Source organism: Lepidochelys kempii, chromosome 6 (genome assembly GCF_965140265.1).
Source record: "Lepidochelys kempii isolate rLepKem1 chromosome 6, rLepKem1.hap2, whole genome shotgun sequence".
Lineage (NCBI taxonomy): Eukaryota > Metazoa > Chordata > Testudines > Cheloniidae > Lepidochelys > Lepidochelys kempii.
In genome coordinates, this window is record NC_133261.1 from 42831012 (window position 1) to 42850195 (window position 19184).

The 19184-nt window shown below is 41.7% G+C and overlaps 2 protein-coding genes across 14 annotated transcripts in view; one reads left to right on the forward strand and one right to left on the reverse strand.

The window, feature by feature from the left end:
* The window catches only part of ELP4 (elongator acetyltransferase complex subunit 4), a 268802-nt gene extending 257244 nt beyond the window's left edge, over positions 1 to 11558 (reverse strand). For 4 of the 5 annotated variants that reach the window (XM_073347772.1, XM_073347769.1, XM_073347770.1 and 1 more), the window contains exons 1-2: positions 11328 to 11558; positions 670 to 705 (exon numbers count right to left, since the gene is read on the reverse strand). In XM_073347772.1, the coding sequence (XP_073203873.1) occupies positions 670 to 705; positions 11328 to 11496 (205 nt within the window). In that variant the 5' untranslated portion in view covers positions 11497 to 11558. The remainder of the gene's footprint in view (positions 1 to 669; positions 706 to 11327) is intronic. The other variant, XM_073347771.1, reaches the window with a different exon arrangement.
* Positions 11040 to 19184, forward strand: part of IMMP1L (inner mitochondrial membrane peptidase subunit 1) — a 73752-nt gene continuing 65607 nt past the window's right edge. For 5 of the 9 annotated variants that reach the window (XR_012159367.1, XR_012159366.1, XR_012159370.1 and 2 more), the window contains exon 1: positions 11644 to 11685. The gene's annotated coding sequence lies outside the window, so the exon portion shown is untranslated. Of the gene's footprint in view, positions 11105 to 11637; positions 11686 to 19184 lie in introns of those variants that run through there. The other 4 variants (XR_012159371.1, XR_012159369.1, XR_012159368.1 and 1 more) reach the window with 4 other exon arrangements.

Consider the following 19184-nt stretch of genomic DNA (forward strand, 5'->3'; position numbering starts at 1 on the left):
TTAATTCCAGTTCTAGGACACTGATTCCGAACTGGTCTCAGTGAAGGGAGCTTCCATGTGGCCTGCTCAACTCTCTCAGTGTAGACCTTGCCCACACATAGCTAGGATCCAGGTTTCAGTGTGGCCTGCTTAGCTGTCTTGGCATATACCCTGCCCACATTACAGCTGGATGCAGAGTTCCTGTGGTCTGCTATCTCTGTTGGCCATTTCTGAGGGAGGAGGGGAAGAAAGTTGCTATCCTTCAAACTCTCCTCAGAAAGCCAAAGTTTTAAGTTTAGCAGTTTTGTGGAGAAAAATCTCAAAACCAATAAAGGCAGAGAAATTTAGTTTAATGGGCTTTTATAAGATTTTAAAGCTTTGCTACAAAGGGAAACCTGGACTATGCCAAGCATGCTGCTTGGAGGCAAGAATTCTGGAGAGTTCTTCCCAACCGGCAGTCCAAAGCCCAGGTTCAGAGCAAAAATCTGGTTTGCCACTAACTGCTACGGAGATGAGGAATGACCGACCATGAAGACAGTCAAACATGGAGGGTGCTGAGAATTAAAGTTTGAGGGAAATTAAAAAAAAAAAAAAAAAGAAAAAAAAAAGAGATTGTAATCATAGCTATATAAAATATTAGCTAAGTGCAACAAAAGTATAGCACAATATAGTCATACATTCTGTACTAACCAATAAGAAGAAGGGTTCCAACAGCTAAACCTCCACCTGGAAACAAAACAAAAACCAAGAATAAGATGAGACTACATTTTAATGTTACCTTAGAGAACAATTAAGCTTGCTTAGTTTGTAAGTCAAAGAAAGATGATATAGCAAGTTTAAAAATGTAAATGTGAACAACATTTTAATTACCTTTGCAAACTTCCTACAATTCACTATTATGAAATAATTACATATTACATATAATTATATATTACACATTACAATTACTTTCAAAATATATTGTACTATTCTCTTTATATGAAAAGATCCTGCAGAGATCTACACAACTGAGCTTAAGTACTGCAATAATGTTGTAGAGCCTTAATCAAACACTTACTTTAGTGGGACTACTCATGTGAATAAAAATGTGCAGGATTGGGTCCATATTTAACAGCGATTAATAATACTAACTCTACGGCCACCAATTAACTATGCAGAATACCTCAACAAGGGCTCATCCAACTCGCATTGATGTCAACAGGGAAAATTCTGGCTACACTGAAGTAAATGATAAAAACTTTTATTGACTTCAGTGGAGCCAGATTTCACACAATGAGAGTCAAATGAGACCTTTAAGTACATAAAATCTGAGAGATTAAGCTTGTACTCAAAAAGCATTTCCTTGTTTGACACTTCTCCTCTAATATCTAGAGGCCTGCCTGGATAAACATAACTGGTTGTTAAAAAAATAAGGATACACTCCATCCTCTTTTTTAGCTAAGAGCATCAATATTTTTCTATTCCCATTTTGTTTAAATAACTAGTCATTATGTACCGATCACTGATGATCAAATGAACATAGCAAAAAACTGATGTTAGCTGAAATTAATATTCAGTTTGAGAAACCTATCTTACATCTTAGTACACTTGAAAGAACAGCTGAATTCATTACTACACATTTTGAATTGTGACTACATTAGAGTTGATTTTCTTGATCCCCACCTCAAAATTTATAATATCAATGAGGTCATTCCACCAGTCAGTTTTATAAAGTGAGCATAATATTTACCAGCCCAAACATAAGCCTCCACAACCATCCTTTTAATGGAAAAAAAATACTATTTTGCACATTTATAAAAAAAAATTCTTTACATGGGACAAGTAGAATTTTGCAAGGCTAGTATAAGTGGCCAGTCTCCTAAAATAAGTAATTCTCTTAAAAATAAAGAAGAGTGTTAACTATCCTTAACAGAACTGAAGTGGAAGGAGGACAGTGAAGGAAAAAAGTTGTTTTAGAAACCACTACTACAATGGCAGAGAATAGACAGCTCACCATGAAAGAAATCTTACAAATTTACACATTTTTATGAAGCAGCCAAATATGAAAGTGGGCCTATGTTTGTCCCAGCTGTACAACTAAAACATTCACTGCAGCAAACAAGGCTATCCTACCTGTATGAAGTGATAAAACATTTTTATAATAAATTTAGTACTGCAAACAGTTCTGTATGTTTTACTGAATTATATTCTGAGGAAATAGGGCAACCGAGGCTTTGTCTACACTTGTGGCGGCATATAGGGTATACGTAGCTACAAGCTGAAGTGAAAGGCAGTATTGAAGTGTATCCGTATTGCCCTATGTAGCTGCTCATGACAGAGAAAGGCTCTGGTGTGGGAGGCAGTAAGGAAAGACTTCAGCAGCTCCTTGCTGCAGAAGCCTCTCTCTGCTGCTTCCCTGCTGCCAAAGCCTTTCCCAGCTTCTGGAGCCTTTCCCAGGAGCAAGGAAAGGCTCCAGCAGCAGGACGCTACATTGCTAAAAATAGCAATGTAGATGTAGGAGCCACTGCTTTAGTGTGTGGAGAGCTGTGTAGGGTAGTAAATTATTTTTTGTTAAGATCCAATTTCTTGATCAAGGTATAGTCAAGGTCCAGTTTCCAGAGAAAATAACTCAACAACAATAAATGAGTAAAAAAAAAAAATATATATATATATATATATATTTCAGGGTCCGTTCAAAAGTATCTGGCGGTCTGGATTTGGCCTCCGGTCCACCTATTGAGTTCTCTTGTTGTAGGCTAATATTCTGGCATGCCTTTACTCACCTAAGCAACGCCTCACCATCTATATTGCTATTTACACCCATGGTAGGGAAGCATGCAGTGTCGGTACTCTATATGCCGCCCCAAGTTTAGGAAGAGCCCAATGGTTACTATTTTGCAGTAAGAAATTTTAGTTAATAAATAACTTTCAATACAATTCTGTATCAGCTAATACTTTTTCTTATTTAAATATTCCTGTTCTAATTAATTTAGCTATTATACTGACTACACAATTTCTCTTTAGATTTCTTACAGATTACACACACTCACACACATATAATTAAGTATTTAAGTGTTGCTCAAACCAAAAAAGGTACTTCTGAACAGCTAATACGTACATCAACAGTTATCACTATCAATTTAAAAAAAAACAACAAAAAACGATGTTGTATCATGTGTGAGCTACAAATGGAATAAATACCAGCTGGAAATATATTCTCTTTAAAAGTTGTTCCTAGAGAAAGCTCCATGGTCAAAGTGATCTTGCTAACTATTTTCCATCTGTGTTCAAGAACTTGTTTGATGCACATTGTACAAACTATTTCCAGGGCAAATTAAGTATGGTTTACGTTATTAACATCTTAAGAGTATGCACATGGGGTGTGATTTGGGTGGGGGGAAAGGGGGGCTTATGGGGGAAACAAAGGGAAGGCAAGAAGTTGGAAGTGTATAGGGATGTCCTATTTTCCCTGGACATATACTAATAATTACTGTTGAGGTGAATAGGTGATAGCTAAGTGGAGATGAAGAGAATAGATAAGAGAGCTTTAGGAATAAGTCTGATATCTAAGCAGGCCTCGTCCTAGAAAATATCTTTTGAACTATTGGTCCAGCTATTTAAACTTTATCCAAAAAGTCAAACTGACTTAAGCCCAAATATGAGGACTTTTTAAACTTATGGTTTGGTACAAATAAACTAAGGTGCAACATTTAAAATCTCCGCCAGAAGTTTAGAAGGAATAAATTTAGGCCAAAAATTTCAGATCAAAGTGTCTGAAATGAAGCTCCTAAATTGCTTTTTGAGTATTTCAAGGACCAGCCCAATTTTCAAAAGGGCTGGTCAAGCAGAAATTCCACTGGCAACTGAAAGATGTTCAGCACATTAATACATCTTCAGAACCTAACTTTATGAAACCAGGTTTGAGAATTCTGGCCTTAGTGTCAAAACAAGTTTAAATTATCTATAAAGAGAGAGAAGATCTGACACACCCCCCAAAAAATCTAAAATTACTTCCATGTTTTATACTGGGAGAAAAACATTTTAATTTGTATTTCAAGGAATTTGGATTTCAATTTGCTCCTCTAATTCCTTATGAGCATTTATTAAGGAACCATAGAAAGTTGTGATGGAAAAATATAATCAATGCAGTTCTATCATGCTATTATTGTTAACTAGTCTGCTAAGGTGTTTCGCATTTGCCAATATAATACAATTATATCTTCTTCTAAAAGCAAATGTAGAGCTCATTGAAGATGCCAGTGGAGGCATAGAGGCTGAAATCCCCTCTCCACCAAAGAGGTAGAGTCACGTACAAAGGTAATTACTTCCTAAGCTCTTGATAAGAGCGTCAACCCTGGCCTACATGGACCACCTGTAGGGATAGGCATAGGCATAGTTCATGCTATATGCCAATTTAGTGCCTGATACAACTCCAGCTGATTTCAGTAAGAAATGGAATCTTTAGCTTTGCTGCTGTGACTATGAACATTAGTACCAATTGCAATGTTGGGAATACATCCAAAAGGAACTGGGACCAAGATCACAAACCTGTTTTATACAGGCCAAATAATCATCAGTGGGCAACTTTCAGTCACTAACTATCTCATCCTTAGTGGTGATGGAGAGGCAAAATGTCCTGCATCTATTATCAATCTACATGAATTCATTTTTAACTCATTGATGTTGCTAGAATTGTTCTCCACAACCTGATAAGAGTCAGCAAGTGATTTTAAATTCAATACAACAATAGAGAATACCAGACCAGGCAACTTCCAAATATATCAGTTAATTTATTTTCACATTACTATACTTTTTTCATAACTCCAATATTAGCTAGATACAACATGTCTAAAAATTGTCACCAGTGCCTTTGACTGTTGCAAGGCGTTGTCAACAAAAATGTAGAATAAAAAAGTGGTTCTGGATATTTTTGTTTTAAAGAAGTGGTGTGGTTCTTCTTATGTCTATTAGCAACTGTTTTAATTCAATACTCTTTCCTTTATGTTCCAGTCTATTGATTATGATTGTGAATTAATGTTGCAACATGAAGTCTGAACGGCAGGATACTTGGTGGATATACACCACGATGAAGGTACGCTAATAAGCAATTGTAAATTAAGAAAATTTTGTATACATACAAAATAAGTTAGAAACTATAGAACTGGAAAATATTAAACATTTAACCTTAAACCTAAGCCCAGCTGCAAAGTCAATAAAGGATCCAATCCTTCCGAAAGTTCAGGAGTGTACAGTACAGCATTACGTTAGGTCCATTTCTAATTTTACTGAAATACACAAATTTAACTAAGTGTGCTAATAGAGCAAATTGAGCTATTAACCCAGGATATCAAACGGCTGCATGCCAGGAAGAGGTCAGAATTGGGATTTTCCAAGTGACAAGCAGCAAAAAAAATAGCGATTTTTAGTGATCAAATATTCTAACAGAAACTGGGGAGGCGGGGAGAGAAAGAATAAAAGCACCTTCAGTACAATTTCCAAAATATAACTAATCAGAAGAATTATTTACATAGTTACATAATAGTAACATCCAACAGAGCAAATCCCATCTGACAGTTTTGCATCTTCTGTAGTTATGGTTAAAACTACAGGCAAAAATATATGGTGAAATACATCATCATCATCGACTGTTCAGTCAAAATTCACTGTACTTGCATGCAGGGATATTACTATACATTTACCTTTCAACTACACAGGACTTCTGTAGCAGTCACAGAAGTGACAATATTGTCACCTCATTTGCCATCATAATATCCTTCTTCCATTACATTTTGAAAATTACATTGACATGCTGATGTCACAATTTCAGCAGTAAGTCACTGTGCCATTGTATAACTGCACTGTATAAAGAACTCATATTGTGATTAAATCCCCATTTGTATCACAAAGACTAAGCCACACTACTTAGTCAGATCATATAATTTCTTATTAGCAGTTATGGCAAACAACTTTAATCAAACATTTTACACTACACCTACAAACTTTCTAGCTAGTCAGCGACTGTTAGAATTATTCTACCTTTTTAAGTATACAAAATTATTCTGATTTCTTTCAGATTGTTGTTGCACTTCATTTGCTCAAAAGTAAAAAATAGCTATAGATGGGGCCTACAAAAAGTATTCCAAAAGTTCAATATGCCAGTTTGAATGTTAATGTCTTATGTTAACTGTGCAACAGAACAGTAGATTGAATGGGAGTTTTTCTTCCCAAATCAGAGGAGTGAACAATTTAGTGCAGGGCTAAAGAAAGTCTTTTTTTTTTTTTTTTTAAATGCACACCATTATGAAGAACATTATTTGTTTAGCACCAGCAGTGTACTTAGCTCTGTGCAATACACAAACAGCTCAAGCCTCAAAGACCTTACGAGACAGTAGTTACACACACAAAATGGGACAAGCTCAGAAATCCACAGGTAATTATATATATATTTTTTATCATCACCATTATCAAGATTTTAAACTCTCTTCTCATGTTCATGGCAGAAGCAGCACATTTTAAAAACAGTAACTTGTACTGAGAGGGTGCTGGATTGACAAATTGTCAGCAAAATCAGATTTTTTTAAAAAAAATAAGTTACGTCTCAAGGATTTTTTTTTGCACACTACCACTTTTTACAGGCCAGACTTACAGTACCTGCCTGAGTATTTAGGGCATAAAACACAACCCAGCTTGGCATTTCCTAGGATCAGAAGATCATTTTACTGTATCAGATGTAATAAATACTTTAAATAACTTTATTGTATTAGATGTTATATGAAACTAGTACGTGGTTACCATGGAATTTTCACACACCCCTCTCTCTCTCTCTCTATACGTGGAGAAACAAGTGAATTGGTGTGAAATAGATTGGAGAGAAAATAGAAAGCTGACAGAATGAAAGGTTATTTTAAAATGCTTCAAAATCTTTTTGAAGGGCCCTATTACTGCTATGCATTTTATTTGAGCATGAGCTTTCGTGAGCTACAGCTCACTTCATCCGATGAAGTGAGCTGTAGCTCACGAAAGCTCATGCTCAAATAAATTGGTTAGTCTCTAAGGTGCCACAAGTACTCCTTTTCTTTTTGTGAATACAGACTAACACGGCTGTTACTCTGAAACCTGCTATGCATTTGTAACTTGTTTGTTCCTCAGTTTGGCAACTCAGTCCTTTATGTATGGTACTGGTTATCATGGTTCTAGCTGAGAGCAGGAGAGAACAAGCAGTTCATTTTCTGCACCACCATACAGATCTGAGCCTTGAATAGGAAAAAGAGAATTGTTGGAACTGCATAGAAAAGATTGAAACCATAATATAAATCATGTCCCTCTTATAGGATGCATTTGGAAGGAGAAAATACTGATATGATTTTGGAGAACAATGTTTTCCATTGAAGAGTGGAATAGACAGAAGAATTATCATATGATATATTCCTGCTTAGAGCATAGACAGCTTTATTATGTATTTAAAAAATACTGACAGAAATGGAAGTCTACTAGAAGTATGAATCTGTCTGATGTAAAGGGAACAGTAAGTTGATAAAATTAGGAAAAACCATCAGTAAAACTAATACTTAGCATTTGTATAATATTTTGCATCTTCAGTGTTTTACAAATACTATCTTGGTTGAATCAATTGAGACAGAAAAGCTTTCAGTATATGACATATACTCTACAAGACAATGACAGTTTATAAAATGTAACAATATATTTCTATGGGCCACAGCTCCCTAACTCAAGCCTGTGCCTAACTCAGGATACGAGTAGTCCCACTGACTTTAACTGGACTACTTGTGTCCTTAAAGTTAGGCACAGGCTTCGGTGCATTGCTGGATCAGAAACTTACTGCATTTAGCTGCCCCTCTCTTTCTGGAGAAGAGAAAGTTAAAGAAAAAAAAATTGCAGTAGAACCAGTTCAACAAGTATACAGAGGGCAATTTAAATTACTATATAGTTCTCTTCAAGTTCTATCTTTGCTTAATGGTTTCTTAACAGTTTCTTTTTACTGCTGTGCTAATGCTGGGATACAGGCTGTAACTGTAATTACAAGTGTATTTTTACCAGCATGATTTCACTAACTCCTATTTGCGATGTCTGGGGATAATGCTGCGTCTCTGTGTTGGAACTTCCATACTATATGAATGGAAATGATCATACTAAGAAGTATAATGAATAACTCTCAGTCTTAGAAACCCAAATGAAAGACTGATATGCAAAGCGAGGGATACAATAAAAAACAATGTTATGTGAAATACTATGGAATTTCTTCAACATAAAGACAAAACAACAACCACCCACAAATAAAAAGCCACCCCACAAACAACTTCTTGAGTCAGCATTTCTCACAACAGAGGATAGGATTTGCATGGAACAGATTTGGTTCAAAAATCAAGTTCATGAATGAAGTGCAGGACAGGAGTAGCTGCTTTAAAAATAAAAGATCATTTTAGCGTAGAAGAAAAAGGACACAGCTCCCCATTGTCTAAAGTGAAAAGAGTATTGAACAGTTGTTTAAAGTAGTGATATACAACTGTATTTAGTGTACTTTTAACAGGTATGTTGGCAAAGTTTGGGGGACAATGTAGCTAGTCACTGACAAGCCTCACCACAACCCTAATGGTCCCTATTCTATCCTAGATCTGTACCTATTACAAATGCTCTTTTTAACATATGCCTCTTGCTTTAACATTCACACACTTGTTCCTTGGGGTAGGGAGCTTACACAAAAACACTTCTTTGAAGCCCAATTGTGAACGAAGGAAGTTTGTGCACGGTGTTATTGTAAATATCTTCTGCAAAATAAAGGAGTTTTTTCAAAACAACAACAAACAAACAAACAAAAACACACTATAAGTCCTGAAAGAAAAGGAGTACTTGTGGCACCTTAGAGACTAACCAATTTATTTGAGCATTAGCTTTCGTGAGCTACAGCTCACTTCATCGGATGCATGCCGTGGAAACTGCAGCAGACTTTATATATACACAGAGAATATGAAAAAATACCTCCTCCCACCCCACTGTCCAGCTGGTAATAGCTTATCTAAAGTGATCATCAGGTGGGCCATTTCCAGCACAAATCCAGGTTTTCTCACCCTCCACCCCCGCACACAAATGCACTCTCCTGCTGGTGATAGCCCATCCAAAGTGACAACTCTTTACACAATGTGCATGATAATCAAGTTGGGCCATTTCCTGCACAAATCCAGGTTCTCTCACCCCCTCACCCCCCTCCCAAAAACCACACACACAAACTCACTATCCTGCTAACAACTCTTTACACAATGTGCACAATGTACCAGCTGGACAGTGGGGTGGGAGGAGGTATTTTTTCATATTCTCTGTGTATATATAAAGTCTGCTGCAGTTTCCACGGCATGCATCCGATGAAGTGAGCTGTAGCTCACGAAAGCTCATGCTCAAATAAATTGGTTAGTCTCTAAGGTGCCACAAGTACTCCTTTTCTTTTTGCGAATACAGACTAACACGGCTGTTACTCTGAAAACTATAAGTCCTGATAACAATGAAATACAATATACTACATTGTTAGTAGGCAACAGGGAGAAAATCTATACAGAGGTCTTCATGCATGCTGTAATCAATTTAGCAAGTGATCACATATATACAGCTGCAAGCTATATAAAGGAAGCAAGGAGAAAGACTTCCTTGAGGCCAGGAGGTTACTGAAGGTTCAGTTAAATGAATCTGAATTTTGCAAACCTGCCAGTCACCCATGGTTTGGATTCCTTCAAAAAAGGTTGTTTCAAAAGTTGCTACTTCTGGTGATGAAGGGCTTTCATGTGGTTCACCTAATATTAACATTTCACTAAGTTCTCATTTTCTCTCTCAAAATAAATATTTTTTCTAGAGGCTGGGAAGTTACTGAATGCTTAAAGACAGGGAAGAGATAGCTTAAATGGGGCACAGAGTATGTAGGAAGAAGTTTCCCTAATTCACCTTATCAAATGCAGCTCTAATCATTATGTAAGCAAGAAGATGGTGGCTCAGAAGATTGAAATGCACAGCATGGTACAGCAAACACAGACGGGTCAAACCCCACACTTTATAAAATAGAACATGCACAAAAATCAGGATGGTCAGTTTAGTTCTCTTACATTTATACTGTAGTTTTCTTCTCAAAGTGCTTTATTTACAGTAGGAATAAAATGCAGCTACATGTCTCTCCCTTAAGAAGGATGTTTCTCTCTCCCTAAAATGGATCACCATTCCTGGTAAGATAGCAGAAGTGTTCTCTCCTCCCTCTCTACATGATGTACAGCATAGGAAAGGGGGAGGATGCACAAGAGAGATTTAGGACACCAAGGCAGAAGAATCATTTTCAAAGATCAGACACCATTCTACCATTTATTACCTCACCTGCAAATGCTCAAACATTGTAAAATGCTAGCCCTACAGATATCTGCCTCCAGGGATGAAAGGGATGAGTCATGCCTGTGACACCTGGAATTTAAAAACTTGTTTATACTGAGGATCTACCTAAACAGCTATTGACAATCAGTCATTAGGATAGCTGCACCAGTGCAAACCCCTAGCCTAGCATAGACAGGCAATGCCACTATTTGCAATGATGGAACTTGCCCATTTGAAATCTGTGTAAATTGTGCTGGTGCAAACCACACAGTATAGCAGTTTAAGTAATTTACAAAAATACATTAATAATACTTAGTGCTTTTCTACAATGTTATAGAACTGCAGCTATACCAGTGGCTAGACATCAATGGCTGAAAATAGAGTAATTTAGATAGGATCTGAGCTGAGACCCTGGGCTTCAAACCCACAGTTCCAAGTTCATGTCCAAAATGCTTCCAAGGTCTGACACCACAGAAGGTAACTACACTAGGGATGTATTTGGCACAATTTCATAATTTGAGGCTTAGTCCAGTAAACCACCCCCTTCTGTGACAGTCTGAATGTGTAAAGATTTGAAATAAATGAAGACTGAGATAGCAAGTGTCTCACTGGGAAAAACCAGGCACATCAAATCCTTCCCCTCCAGAAAAAAAAAAGTATAAACGGGTACGAAGCCCACGTGGCTCGGTGCACTCGTCTAACCCCACAAAGCAGGTTGCAAGGACCTTTACGCGCATCTCCCCTACACCCCGCAAGAATAAGGAACCTCGAGGATGAGCGTCAGGTGAGGAGTCTCCCACGCCCCTTCCCCAAGTCAGCGACGCTTTGGGGAGGGTCGGACTGGCAGAAAGAGTCTCCCACAAATCGGGAGGCGGCACTGAGGCGGCTGCGGGTGTAAGGAAGGGAAGAGGAGCGGGCAAGGAATAGGAGGAAGGGGGCAGCCAGCAGGAGGGGGACAGTCAGCCAGTATCCTGCGCTGCGAGGCCGGGTCCCGGCTCTGAACCAACCTAGCACACAATCCAGGGAGGGGAGCCCGCTGGAGAGCAGCAGCTGCCCGTGGCGCACCGAGGGCCGGGTCCCCGCGATAGCGGCCAGGCGGCTGCTGGCAGGAACTTTCCGCTGGAAGCTAGTAGCCCCGTCACTCGGCGTCGCCCCGCCGGTCGCCAAGGCCGCCATCTTAGCTTCCTCCCGGTTGATAGGAGGAAAGAGGGCTCATTTTTCCCGGCGTCCCTTACCTCCCCCTCTGCTTCGACCTATGGGGAGGCGGCTTGGGACGCTCGCCAGCCAATAGCAAGGAGCGTTGTTGGCAGGCCCCGTAGCTCTGGTATGGGGGAGGGGGAGATCCTGAAGCTGCGGGTCAGGCAGGTAGGTGAGGGAGGGACGAAGGGGGAAGGCTGCGTCTTACCCCGTATCCAGGAATCGAGGGGGGTCCCCACCGCGGGTGTGAGACTGTAGGGTGGCTTCCCTCAGGAGGAGATTACGGGGGGGTCTTTCCCTGACACCTCTGGGCCACTGCCTCCTCCGACCAGGAGGTTCAGGGGTGCGTGGCACGGCGCAGTGTCCGGAGCTGGCGGCTCATCCCCTGAACGCCGGGCGCTGCTCTGCCGCTTCTGCTGGCTCAGAGGAACCCCGGGACTCGTGAGACGGGGAGGGGGGGGCACCGGGAAGGTGGCTCCAGCCCAGGGCTCGTGGAGCTCAGGATTCTAATCCTGAGCGGCTGACGGGTGGCCTTGACCAAGGCTCTGAGCCAGCTGATCCGTGTCTGCGTGAAACCACATTGACTTTAGAGATGGTCCGACCACGTGGTGCCAGTACAGGGTTGGTCCTAAGACTTCATTATGTGAAGGGCCAACAACGACTTGAAACTGAATACGTTAAAATCTGAAGTATTACAGGTGCTCTTAAGCTACCTGGCCAATCTCAGTGCTTTCACGGTTACAGGACGTTTTTCTCCTCTCGTTTCTCTAGAAAAACCCATAAACAAGAAACTATATGACAAGGTAGTAAATGCACAAAACAAAAGCTTGCTTTTAATAATATCAAATGTTACTTCTAACAGCAGGTAAAAGGAGATTTAATCAGAAGTGTGATGCTTAAGTAGACAGTCTCCCTTTCTCCCTTCATTTCTGGTAAACATTTTGAGATTCTCTGATGAATCCTGCTATTTAAGATTCCCCTCTCTTGAAGTGACATCTAGGTTGGGGGACCCCCATACAAAGCTCATGGCAAGATTAGGGCTAAAGTGAAAACTTCTTACTGTGAGAATTCTAGTTCCCATATTTCACTGGTTTTTAATGTATTTGAACCAGCTGCTAACAATACAGCATGTTTTTATTTTGAGTCTTTAAGTAGTGTATGTACTTTAGCCTGTGACCTGACTCAGTAATACAAATTCAAAAATGTGGAAAATACATGAAATACCTGAGTTTTGTATCTCCTTGTGGCTTCTGCTATACACTTCAGAAATTAAAGATGTTCTAAATTTTACTGAGTGTATTTTATCTCATGTGCTTTCTGAAGGAAGCCTTGACTTTGGACCAGTCTTAAAATCAAAATGCACCACAAAGGAGAGCCGGGGCTAGTATTTGTGTGTCCATATTTTTCCCATGTGTAGTTGTCACATGCACATTGAATCACCAAGATGATTTTATAAACAAGATAATTTAATAGTGATTTATTGTCTAAAAAGCCCTAATGATGTTTAAGCTAATTTAATGATTTTGGGCAGGTTCTCGCTCTTGGTTTTTGCACACTTGGGGTTGGAAATACTGCTTTTTGCTTATGAATTTCTTTTAAAACAATATTGGCATTACAAATAAATTACAACACAATTACAAAAAGTTTTGATACTCCAGAATTTTAAAAGGAACAAATTTTGTCTCTCTTGTCAAGTCTAAGCACATGAAGCTGGGTTTCTAGCATCCTAAAATCCCACTCAGCAGAACCACACTGGTTCTGCTGCTGTCAGAGCCATCTGCATCTAAGGCCTCCTTCCTCTGCACCTGTTGGGAAGAAGGGGCAGTGCCAGCATTTGCACTAACCCTAAGTATTGCCAAATCACTTGGCTTTATCATGATCCTCAATGTTTGTTTGGTGGTTGTGGCAGGGCTCATTCACCCTCAGAAAACCCGCCCTGCATCAGTTGGGACGTTACCACTATCTTTGGCCCCAGCACTTCCTGGTGGCTACCTGTCTCTGCTCCAGGGTATCAAACAAATCCAGACACAAGTTCAAATGGAACTCTGCTTCTGCTGCTGCCACCACCTCTATTGTCTCTGTGTAACCTAACCCTCAGCCAGAGAGGGCCCTGGCTCCTTCAGTCTACTTATTATGGCTTAGCTCCACCCCCTCTGGCTAAGAGTCAATGAGCTACTCACCTCACCAGGTGCAAAGCATGGCGAATTAGGTGCATTCACTAGCTCAGCAGGTGATAGGGATTAAGCCCCTTCAATGATGATTTTTAAATTTCTGATTTTTGCCTTCAGTCTTGTGAAATTTAGCCTTCAACCAAAATAGTCACCATGTTGCTTTAACTTTTGTAAATGAAAAGCGTGACTGCCCCCAGCAAAAATGGATGTTATCTCTCATTGGGTATTTCTACACTCAGAGCCGGCACTTGGCATTAGCAGACGAAGCAGTTTCTTAAGGCCCCAAGCAGCTCCAGGGGGCCCACTATTCGCTTTTGCTATGTGTGGTGGGCCCCCAAAATATTCCTGCTTAGGGCCCCACAGTGGGCTAGCACTGCCTCTGTTTGCACTGGAGCTGGAAGGTGTAATTTCCAGCTTGAGTAGACATACCTGTGCTAGCTCTGATGAAGCTAATATGCTAAAAATAGCAGTGTAGCCACAGCACCGCAAGTCATGGGATAGGCTACTGCCCTCAGTATGACCCCGTGTGACAAACATAAGATACGTTCTTAGGGGGCTAGCCCCTCCTGCTACTCACACCGCTGCAGCTACACTTCTGTTTTTAGTATGGTGCCTTGCTTAAAATTAGTGCATGTGTGTTTACTCAAACTAGAAGTTATACCTCTAGCTCCAGCATAAACTCGCACATTGTTTTAATGGGGTTGAAGCTAGGCTACCCTTGGGGAAGTCAGTTCCCTTTGGTCACCATGTGATGGGAAAATGTGTAGGTAATAGAAGTTGGACGTTGGGCAGCAGGAGTGAGAGGGAATGTTTTAAGGAACTGGGTAGGGGTCAGAGGAATGTTGGAGAAGCAGAAGGCAGATTGAGAGGTGGTTCAGGGGAATCTGGCCTGGCAGAAAAAAATGGAATGCACAGAATAATGTCAGGAAAAAGAGAAGGAACTATGGCAGTCAAGTGAATGTAGACTAGGATAAGTGACTGGGAGAGCATGCAAAGAGAGGGAATGCAGCAGCTCTCTTTTCTGTATAGTTGGGGAGGGTGAGAGAGAAGAATAGGAGGACTGCTCATTGTATCCCGAGGACAGGAGAGGATGAGTTCCCTGTGATCAGTGAACAAGGAGGCTGCACTTTTGTGTGTGTATTTAAGTCTGAATGTTGACTATGAGATAATTACACACAAGTTGCGGTTTGGTAGCTTTCCCCTAAAGGTGGTTTAAAAAACAATCAAAAGGCAGGAAATAAACAATGTGACTTTTATTTAAAACATATTTACTTAGCAAGTCTCGTGAGGTTTTTTTGGTGGGGGTCGGGGAGACTTGTGATTTGTGAATGTCTGGGATTGGCAAACCTGCCGAACAGAATAAATGCAGAGACTGATTCATACCCTGTTCTCAGTTTTACAATTCCATTAATTTCAGTGGAGTCACTGATGTAAAACTGGTGCAAAAGAATGGAGAATGAGGCTCAGTCTTAAAATTTCAAATATGCTTAGATTTTTAAAACATAATATTTGAAATCAGTGCCTCCTTCACTTTCCTTCCAAATTATATTCCACATATTTAAATATTTGTAATACCAGTTCTTGTAGGAGCTATGTAGGATCTTCAAGTTGTGACTTATAATCTGTTAATAATTTGGGATCTTAAACCGTTTAAAAATAGTTGCTTTGTAGTTCACCTTTAAATCAAAGGGAATATCTTATCAAGAGATTGCTACTTTTCAAAGAGAGCAGAAATCAGACTAAGTCCAAGTAACCATACTCCTCATCCTAAGGTACCCATACTCTCCAGTTGTGTTAACAATACCCAACATTTCACTGCTTGGCTTTAAGTAAAAGACATTATATTAATTTCAGATGGTATGATTCATGAGGAAAAAATACAAGGGAAATAGCAAAACCAATGAGAACGTTACAGGACAGTATATATTTTAAAACCATTGTCTCCTCCAGCACTAAGAAAGTACTACTGCTTTTCTTTTCTTATTGATAATTCTGTTTTTTTTCACATTGCTGGCCCTATTCACTCTGCTCTCCAGAGATGACAAGTTAAAACTAGAGACTAGACAATGATTTGGAACTCTTTAAATTTTGGAGCCCAGACTCTGCAAGCATTTAGGGTTGTGGGCCCTTTCCTGAAATGTGCAGAGTACCTCACATGAAATACTAAGCTCTCTCAACATCCACTGAAGTCATTCAGAATGAGGGTTCTCAGCACTTTGCTTTGTTGGGCTCTGTGTGCTTTGGCCCTACTGATGTCAACATGCCACATACTATCGCATTTGGTGGTGTGATGATGAGAGAGCAAAATGGTAGTGATGACCTTTTTTTGGGTCTGTCTACATTGCTGGCAGTTACAGCGTCACTCAGAGAGCGCTGAAGGGAAACTGACCACAGTGGAACACCACTTTTGGGCTCAGGAAACAAGCACTGAGTGGTGTGATCACATCGTCATGCACATCTGCAAAGACGAGCAGTTGCTGCAGAACTTTCGGCTGAGGAAAGCCACATTCATGGGACTGTGTGATGAGCTTTCCCCAGCCCTGCGGCGCAAGGACATGAGAATGAGAGCTGCGCTATTGTTGGAGAAGCGTGTGGCACCAGCCTATTCCAGACTGCAAACAATCGGTTGCTAACCAGTTCAGAGTGGGAAAGTTGACCGTTGGACTCGTGTTGACGGAAGTGTGCAGGGCCATTAATTGCATCCTGCTCTGAAAGACCATGACTCTGGGCAATGTGCGTGACACTGTGGATGGCTTTGCACAAATGGGCTTCCCTATCTGCGGAGAGGCGATAGATGGTACACATATTCCAATTCTGGCACTAGACCACCTAGCCACGAGTATATTAATCGGTAGGGGTATTTCTCTATGGTTTTCCAGGCGCTTGTGGATCACCATGGGCATTTCACGGACATTAATGCAGGCTGCTCCAATGCATGCATCTTTCGGAACACTGGCCTGTTCAGGAAGCTGCAAGCAGGGACTTTCTTCCCAAATCGGAAGATCACCATAGGGGAAGTCAAAATGCCCACTGTGCTCCTGGGAGACCCTGCCTACCCCTTAATGCTGTGGCTTATGAAGCCATACATGGAGCACCTTGACAGCAGCAAGGAGCGGTTCAACAACAGGCTGAGTAAGTGCAGAATGACTGTTGAGTGTGCTTTTGGCCGTTTAAAGGCCCGCTGGTGCTGCCTATTTGGGAGGCTGGACCTGGCTGATGACAATAGTCCTATGCTTATAGCCGCTTGCTGTATGCTCCATAATATTTGTTATGGGAAAGGTGAAAGCTTCACTCAGGGCTGGACCGCTGAGGCTTAGCGCCTGGAGGCTGAATTTGAACAGGCAGAGCTATTAGAGGGGTGCAGTGCAGGGCCATAAGGATCAGGGATGCCTTGAGGCAGCAATTTGAAGCCGAAATCCACTAATATTTGTTGCTATGCTTGGGAGTCCAGTGCTTGTAATGCTAGGAGGTAACTGTGATTGGTTCAGACGATGCACTGTGAAGGTTTAAGAAAATTGCATGTTGCTTTGCAGGGCTCTGTTTGCTTTCAATTAATGAAATAAAGATTGCTTTCAAACCAAAACAATTATTTTATTAAAAAACAACCACCGAAGGAGAGAGACAAACAAAAAAACACATCAGCACTGTGGGGGATGGGAAGGGAGGGTCCCAAATGGAGGTGGGGTCCCAGGATGGTTAAAGATTTGTGTATGTCCAGTATCATATGCAACCTTGTCCTCTGAAGTACAGTGCAGCAGCTACTGTACTTCAGCAGGGCTAAACTGCAGAGGGATGGGTGTTGAGTGCAGTGGCTACTAGGAGTCTGCAGGGCTGGACTGCAATGGGGCAGAAGCGGAATGCAGCAGGTACAGACTGGAGCCAGGAGGTTGATAAGAGTGGTGGTGTCTGGGGGACGCATGGGAAAGAGTTTTGTGACAAGAAAAGGAGTACTTGTGGCACCTTAGAGACTAACCAATTTATTTGAGCATGAGCTTTCGTGAGCTACAGCTCACTTCAGCTGCAGGAGAGGGCAGGCACGGAGCTGCTCGGTTTGTAGCGTTAGTAGCGCCCGGAGCGTGTCCGGTTGGCGCTCTGTAACTTTTAAGAGCTGCTCCATGGCTTCGTTCTGGTGTGCCGCGTTCTCCTTTCAGTCCCTTTCCTGGCTGTCCCACCACTCCTTCAATTCTTGTTTTTTGGCTGCGGAGTGCATCATGACATCACGCAGAATGTCCTCTTTAGTTCTTCGTGGCCCCTTTCTAATTCTGTGCAGCCATTCAGATAACAAAGAGGGAGACTGGGCTCCCAAGATCACATCTGTGAAGCCAAAATACAACATTTACAGAAGCAGTATTGTTTGCAACACACCGACCACTGATTCAGTGATTTAAAACACAGCCAGTATTCACATACCTGTCACTAACTGTCTGACCCCAGGCAAGCACACGTGAGCCACAAGACCCCCAAAATGGTGAGTAACTGCAGGGGCAGGGGAAATCAGTGTTCCAGGACCATACTGTACACTGGGCACAGGGCTCTTGGGGAGAGCCAGCACTGTAGCTGGGGGCCTTATAACCATTACTGTCCCCACATTTTCCACAGGCTGTGTTCATTATGGAAGATATATAGGGTGCTGAGTGTGCGCAGGGAATCAAGGGAGGGTCTTCTCCAAGACTGTGGCTTCCTCCTTGGCCCTCATGCGGCTGCTTGTGTGCAGCTATGGTCTCTCCATAAGCTCCCCCCCCCCCCCGCTGGTGACAGCAGAGTGTCATGAGAAAGTTACCCTTAATGGGCCAAGAAATAAAGTAGCTCTGACAACCTGCAGCAGCGGATTGCCCAGTATCTCCATGAGAGTTTCCTGGAGATCTCTGAGGCAGATTCCCATGAAGTGAGGGAGTCGATCAACACCCTGTTCGGCTGCTCAGACTAGGCATGTGGTGGTACACGCATCATACAGACACAAGCCTGCTTTCTGCAACCTTCCTGCCCCCCAACAACTTCCTTCAGCAATTCCCAAAATCAGAGCCACTTACCAGGGGCCTCCTCTCCTGTTTGCACTTCACCAAGATCCGACAGCTGTGACTGGCTAGCCTCCTCCAGGGTAGAGAAGAGCTTCAGGCTGCATTCATCTCTGACCTCCGAGTCATCCTCTGCCTCTGGGTCCCTCTCCCCCTGCACATCCTCGATTTCCTCTTCCTGGCTTGGTCCACTCTCGACTGGCATGCGAACCACCGAAGTATCCACCAGGGCCTTCGCAATGAAGGTGGGGTCGCCACCAAGTATCGCGTCTAGCTCTTTGTAGAATCAGCAGCTTGTGGGCACAGCACTGGAGTGGCGGTTTGCCCCGTGCCTTGTGGTAGGCATTCCGCAGCTCCTTCACTTTGACCCTGCACTGCAGTGTGTCCCGGTCATGGCCCCTTTCTGTCATGCATCGTGAAATCTGTCCGTAGGCATCATAACTCCTATGGCTGGAGCGCAGCTGGGACTGGACAGCTTCCT